The 6,691-nt window shown below is 42.5% G+C and overlaps 1 protein-coding gene across 1 annotated transcript; it reads right to left on the bottom strand.

Moving 5' to 3' along the window:
- Positions 1-1,334: 1,334 nt before the first annotated feature.
- LOC109741623 (cell division cycle 20.2, cofactor of APC complex) lies at positions 1,335-6,124 on the bottom strand. Its single transcript, XM_020300701.4, has 5 exons — positions 5,747-6,124; positions 2,871-3,149; positions 2,502-2,771; positions 1,822-2,412; positions 1,335-1,718 (listed from the first exon to the last, which is right to left on the bottom strand). Exons 1-5 carry the CDS (start codon positions 5,894-5,896, stop codon positions 1,578-1,580), a joined length of 1,431 nt encoding a protein of 476 aa, XP_020156290.1. The 5' UTR covers positions 5,897-6,124; the 3' UTR covers positions 1,335-1,577.
- Positions 6,125-6,691: the final 567 nt, after the last annotated feature.

The following is a 6,691-nucleotide window of genomic DNA, read 5'->3' as shown; positions in this document are numbered from 1 at the left end:
TCCAATTTGCCACACTGCGGTGAACAGTCAGCATCCCACACGCGGGAGCGCCCTGATTGGGTTGGCAGATGGTGAACTGTACCGGGTCGGAAAGCAAGCCGATTGTTCTAGCGGACATTTTTTCCCTCCTTCATTTAGTTTTTCTAAAATCACGAAAAACATTTGTTAAAAAGTTTGAACACTTTTATGAAACGCGAACATGTTTTATTTTTTTGAAAGCACAAACATTTTTCCAAAATTATAAATATTTTTTTTGGAAAAACATGAACATTTTTTGTCAGGAAAGCGATTTTAATTTGAAAATCTGATATTTCTTGATTTTTTTTTTGAAATGTTTAACAATTTTTTAAATTCCAAACATATTGTAAAAATGAATCATTTTTTGAGAATGTGAACAAAATTTTAACATTCTGTATGTGAAAATAGTGAGGCCTCCTTTGGTTTGGAGGAATTCTATATGATAGAATTTCTATAGAAAAAAAAAATCCTTTAGAGTCAGGACCGACCGAGCTCACATTGGGCTCGCGGGATTCCTTCGAGATGCATCCTCACCCAACGCCTCTGTTATCCCGCGACCTATTCCGCCCCCTCTCTCCATTCAATCCGTAATGCTCCTGCCATTGCCCGTTGCTTGATCTCATCTACGATCAGATTACACAACTCATCAATCGATCTAATATCCACACAACATGATGGTAGAATCGAACCCCTCTCCTCCTCACCATTTCGTCCTCGGCCGGTGTAGGAATATACTCCCTTTGTTTGAAATTACTTGTGTCAAAAATGGATGTATCTAGACGTATTTTAGTTCTAGATAAATTCATTTTTATCCATTTCCACGACAAGTAATTCGAGACGGAGGAAGTATATATTGTGGTGAAGTATATACAACTAATCATCCTGGAAGAAGATAAAGAGCATGGTTTAGATGTCACTATTTTGTTTTTTGAGGTGTAGATGTCACTATTTTCATTATAGTGATGAAGCATATTTGTGCTTTAACATATTTTATACAGACCTGCAAAAATTAACACAACTTCTTATCTTCAAATAGGACTTACCGCCCGAACCAGCTTGCTTATCTTCTAGTACGATCTAGTTAAGTTAAGCAGTGTTTTTTTTAAGTGACTATAACTTCTATCGGAAAAAGTGCAGAAACAAAGAGTTATAACACACTCCTTGAATGCATTAGGAGCAGAGAACAGTAAGCAAGGTGGAAAACAACGGAATGCTATCACATACTCATGGTCATTCCACTATCACAGGGAAAATAAACGAAGGTGAGAAAATTACACTAGGACGGCATCCAGATGGATGGAGTCAGCATACAAAAGTGACAAAGCATATTCATGCATTAGGACCTCATATTTGCAGGCTTTATCTAAATCGCGATAAACTTCTCTCTGAACAAAATGATGGTTAAGTTGCCTATCAGATCAGAAGACGGTTACAGTTCCAAGTTGCTCAACTCCAACAAAATATGGATGGTGATCAGGTACTAGAGAATATGTACATCTTTAGTAAGCTTCATACTAGTATATACGGCGATTACCCGCAACCCTATTCCAGATAAAACTTCATCTGATATGACTGAAACTAAACATTCCAGTGTGCACGGTCTTGGCTGCAGGTTTCGGTGCTTCAGAAGTTCCAAACACATTCCAGAACCTTAGAGTCTCATCTGCTGCAACGGAGGCTACCGTGGAGCCATCAGGGCTCTGCAACAAACATAAAAGTATCAGGAAATCTTGTCTATCAACAGCATAAACAAGCAATCATCACTACCATATATGCGGTGCCGCCAGAGAGAGTAAAAAATACCTGTGCCAAGCAGAGGACACGTGAAGTGTGGCCTTCGAGTTCGGCCAATTTAACCATCGACGGGTACTTCCATAATGTGAGTGGTTTCTGTACAAACCCGCAGGCGCTCAATAGCTCCTTTTCATTCTTATTCCAGAGCAGTGCGCATACCTGGGCCCCAGTATCAACAGAATTCAGACATAAACCAGTGTGTGTGTTCCAGAATTTGATGCATCGATCATTTCCACCACCACCAGAGGCAAGTAGATTGCTCTGGAATGGACACCAGGCAAGAGCCTTCACTGCAGACAAGTGGTCACTAAACCTATGGAGCCATCTATTGTAACCCACAGATGGATTAGAAGACGCCATTGATGCATCCCATATGTGCACCAGATTGTCGTTTCCACCACTCGCCAATTGCTGCAAAGATCCTGACCACCTCAACCCACATACCTCTGCTTCATGCCCTCGGTATGTCTGAACCATATGGGATCTCATCCTGACATCATTGTTCACGATCTTGCCATCCATTCCACCGGTTGTCAGGATGCTACTGTTCCAAGCCAGTGAACCAACCCTTGACTCATGGACACCTCGGAGTGTTCTCAGCTGCAAATTTTATGAGATATATATTTGTATCAGCATGAGCCATTACGTTTACACTACAGTACAAGAAAAAGAACGTCAAGAGAACTAACCATGCGATTAGAGCTCGTATCCCAGAGCTGGATGTCAGAAGAGTTAAGGCCAACGGCAATATGTTGCCCCTCACAAGCCCAGCTGACACTAGTGATGGGACCATAGTCAGCGTCAACAGTCACAAGCTCAGAAGTAGAGCTATCAGATGCATTCCACAAGTACAAGGTATTCTCAAGGGCAACGGACACCACATTTTTGCTTCCCCAGTCCAGCATGTTAAGATAGTAATCATCAACCACTCCAGGGGCATCTAACGTCCTCTCAGCAAACTGAAAAAACAAAGCAATCCAAGCATGATGTAACCAACAGAATAATGCTAGTTGTCTGAAGAACCAGAAGATCCACAAACTGCAAAGCAATTGGCATACCTGGGGAATCTTTCGGCGCTGTTTAGTAGGCTTGGTCTGACTGGAAGTCGGAGTTTCAAATAAAATCTGTGGCAGCATCCCTTCAGGTTCTGGTGGCTTGTTCCTGAAGGCAAGAATCCTGGTTCTGCTGCCCAGGAGTTTCTCAGCAAGAAGCCTCCTGTATGCTTCTTTAGCTGGTGATACCACGGCTTCATTTTCCTTCCCCTTCTTAGGTTCCGTAAGGAGGTAATATGCCATGTCCATGTCCATCGCTGACCTATCTGGTATGAATCTGTCACCCTGCCATTATAGAAGACCCATAAAAATATCAGGCATAACTATTTCTTTAAATATTTATTGTAAATTCAGGGAAGTTATGCACAAAGTTAAGGACCATTACACCATCTAGTATATTGCAGTGATGTGCTTGCTGGAAGTTGGTACATAAAAGCGTCATGGTTTAATTTATGATCCAAGGAAACAAGGAGTTCTGTACATGGCACGATACAGTAGGAGTTTACACAGAACATAATGAATAGTTATTTCATGGTATATGTCGCAGGCTATTTACTAAGCAGAATACAACAACTATCATAGTTCAAAAAAGCGCTAGGCGTTAATTGTGCGTTTTGCCACCTCCTTGTGATTTCTGACCAAAGCGCATGCTTATGCAGAGATTAAGCGCAGTTATGCGCTAGGCGTTTTGCTATCGCCTAGAGCCTAGGCGCACTTAAGCGCTCGCTTAGGCGCGCCTTTTTTAACTATGGCAACTATCAATGTATGCAGAAAATATATCAAATAAAAATACCACCAGTGCGAAAATAACAAACGACCAATCCATGTTTAAAATGAAGGGCACATGATATAGCAATAACTGCAGTAAATCAAAACAATTGGCATAGAGAATGCAATTTTCTGAGTTACCAAACATAAACTGCAGTTTATGAAGGATTACTCCTTCGCAACCGTACGTACCGAATGAGGGCAATGTTCTTATTCGACAGATCAAGTGCTGAAAAAAGGACCGCTATGTAGGATAACCTTTCCATGTTTAAAATGAAGGGCACATGATATAGCAATAACCGCAGTAAATCCAAACAATTGGCATAGAGAATGCAATTTTCTGAGCTACTGAACATAAACTGCAGTTTATGAAAGATTACTCCTTCTCAACCGTATGTACTGAATGAGGGCAATGTTCTTATTCGACAGGTCAAGTGCTGAAAAAAGGACCGCTATGTAGGATGACCTTTCCATGTTTAAAATGAAGGGCACATGATATAGCAATAACTGCAGTAAATCCAAAAAATTGGCATAGAGAATGCAATTTTCTGAGCTACCGAACATAAACTGCAGTTTATGAAGGATTACTCCTACGCAACCGTATGAACCGAATGAGGGCAATGTTCTTATTCGACAGATCAAGTGCTGAAAAAAGGACCGCTATGTACCTTTCCATACAAATTCAATAGTACTGCTGCTGATAATACCAATAACAATGAGACCTAGAAGGTTATTGCATTTTAAAGCCATATAATTGTGGACATCTTTAGAAATATTTATGAAACACAAAATGGGGCTAGGAAAAAATCAAGAAATCATGCTGACCTTTTAAATAAATTCACAATGTCCTGCGATGCTTGTGTTTACAAAAATAGATATTTTTACCGTTTCAATTGTTTGTATGCTCTACCTTTTTGTGTCTAAAAATTTAAATTTATGAACAGCAACTTGCAGGACATGAATGATTATTCTCTTTTAAACAAATGTACCGAATTAGCCATCTATGGCCAAATCTTTTTCTTCAAATAAACACTAGTATGCGTAGTACCCTGTGATCAACTGATCTTACAATTTCAATAGGTTGTTGTTGGTAACACCAACAATAATGAGATCTAGAATGGAACATTGCAGTCCAAAGCCGGACAAGTTTATAAACCTTGAAAAATTGTTACAAAATGGGCTAACAAATTCTATGAAACAAATGAAGTGATTACGCCGAGCTTTAAAAAGGTGAAACCAGAGTGTTTTGTGTTTCAACAAGCAGTCCTTTCAAACAAAGCACTGAGCAGGAACTGTACGAACACAGGTAGTTTGGCTCAAAAAGACGGACCATACTTCTTACAGATGCAGCACTAGTAAGACGATATGTTCATTCAGTTAGCACAATTTCCTGACAACATATCGTCAATGCTACCAATCAACAGCAGCCCCATAACAAAAGGGGGTAAAAATTCGTTCCTTGAATTCAGAATTGCTAACTCGTCCATGGCTGGGGTGCGATGACACATTTCCTAAAACAATATTATTAAAGCAAGACAGCCTAGGATTCGCCACTAATCAAACCGTTTGCCCTAGCAACATCAAGAACCACCAAATAACCAAGAACTGGAATACGGGGCCATACTTCTTTCAGAAATGACCAAACATCCCGTTAATAACCGCCTAAGCGTGGCAAGGCAGGACGCAAGCACAATTTCCTGACAACATATCGTCAATGCTACCAATCAACAGCAGCCCCATAACAAAAGGGGATAAAAATTCGTTCCTTGAATTCAGAACTGCTAACTCGTCCATAGCTGGGGTGCGATCACACATTTCCTGAAGCAATATTATTAAAGCAAGACAGCCTAGGATTAGCCACTAATCAAACCGTTTGCCCTAGCAACATCAAGAACCACCAAATAACCAAGAACTGGAATACAGGGTAATATTTCTTCGGAAATTACCAAACACCCCGTTAATAACCCTAAGCGTGGCAAGGCAGGACGCAAGTATGGGCTCCTTTCAAGAACTAGCGAGCGCACGGCAACCATCAAGGGATTCAGCAAGCGAAGGAGCCAAGAACCGAGGAGGGGAGAAGCCAAGAAAAGGGAGTTTCCGGCGCGGTAACTCACGTAGCATTTGGTGGACGGGTTCTTGGAGTTGGTGCAGAGGGACGGCATGTACGGCGTCCTCGCGCCGGCCACCTCCAGAGGCGCCGACGGCCGCAGCCCGGGCCGGCGGCGCTTCGGCGGCCGGGACGAACTGGAGCCCGCCGCCTCCATGGAAGAGGGACAGCGAGGAATACCCCCTCCCGAAGGATCAGACAACCAGCAGCGCGGCGAGATCCAAGAATCGACCGAGGGAAACCGGAAGGTTCGAGCGTGCCGGAGTACGGGGGCGACCGATGTGAGTTGCGAGGAGGCACGGAGGATTTCGCCGCCAGAGGTTTTGGGAGGATTTGGGGTGTTCGATGCTCGACGGATTTTCCCCCCCTTTTCTCGACGGAAACGCTCGGCGGATTTGGTTGGGGTATTTTAGGAATAAAAGTGTCCCTCCCTCCGGGTTGAAGAGGACCCTAACGGCTAGTACGCTGACGGTGTTAGTCTCCCTATTCTGAATTCCTTTTTTAGGCCTTAGAGCAGATTCAATGGACGACCCAAACGGACAGCGATTTCGTTCGTTTTTTTCCATTTGGATCGGCCGCCTGCCCGGCGTCTGCCCTGTTTTAGATATGGGTCCGCAGCACGTTTAACGCGCCGACCCATATGTGCCGGCATGGCCGGCTGACCGCCCTATTTTTGCATTGATACGAATTTACATTTAAACATATAGTCAAATAGCATAGTTTGAACCGAATAAAATAGCATAGTTTTACAAGCCGAATAAAAATAAAAATGTCTCGCATAGTTCTCACATGGTTTTGCAAACGAATAAAAGAAGATACATCTATTGGTTACCAACAAGAGCCCACATATGCTCAACCAAATCATTTTGCAGTTGCACGTGAGTTTCCCAATCACGCATGTCATGATGAAATTGGATGAACTGTTCAAACGTTGCCGCTCCTCCATGCTCAG

This window comes from Aegilops tauschii, chromosome 5 (assembly GCF_002575655.3).
Source record: "Aegilops tauschii subsp. strangulata cultivar AL8/78 chromosome 5, Aet v6.0, whole genome shotgun sequence".
NCBI classification, from domain to species: domain Eukaryota; kingdom Viridiplantae; phylum Streptophyta; class Magnoliopsida; order Poales; family Poaceae; genus Aegilops; species Aegilops tauschii.
Note: the sequence above shows the minus strand (reverse complement) of the source record. Positions and strands in the feature narration are given on the sequence as shown.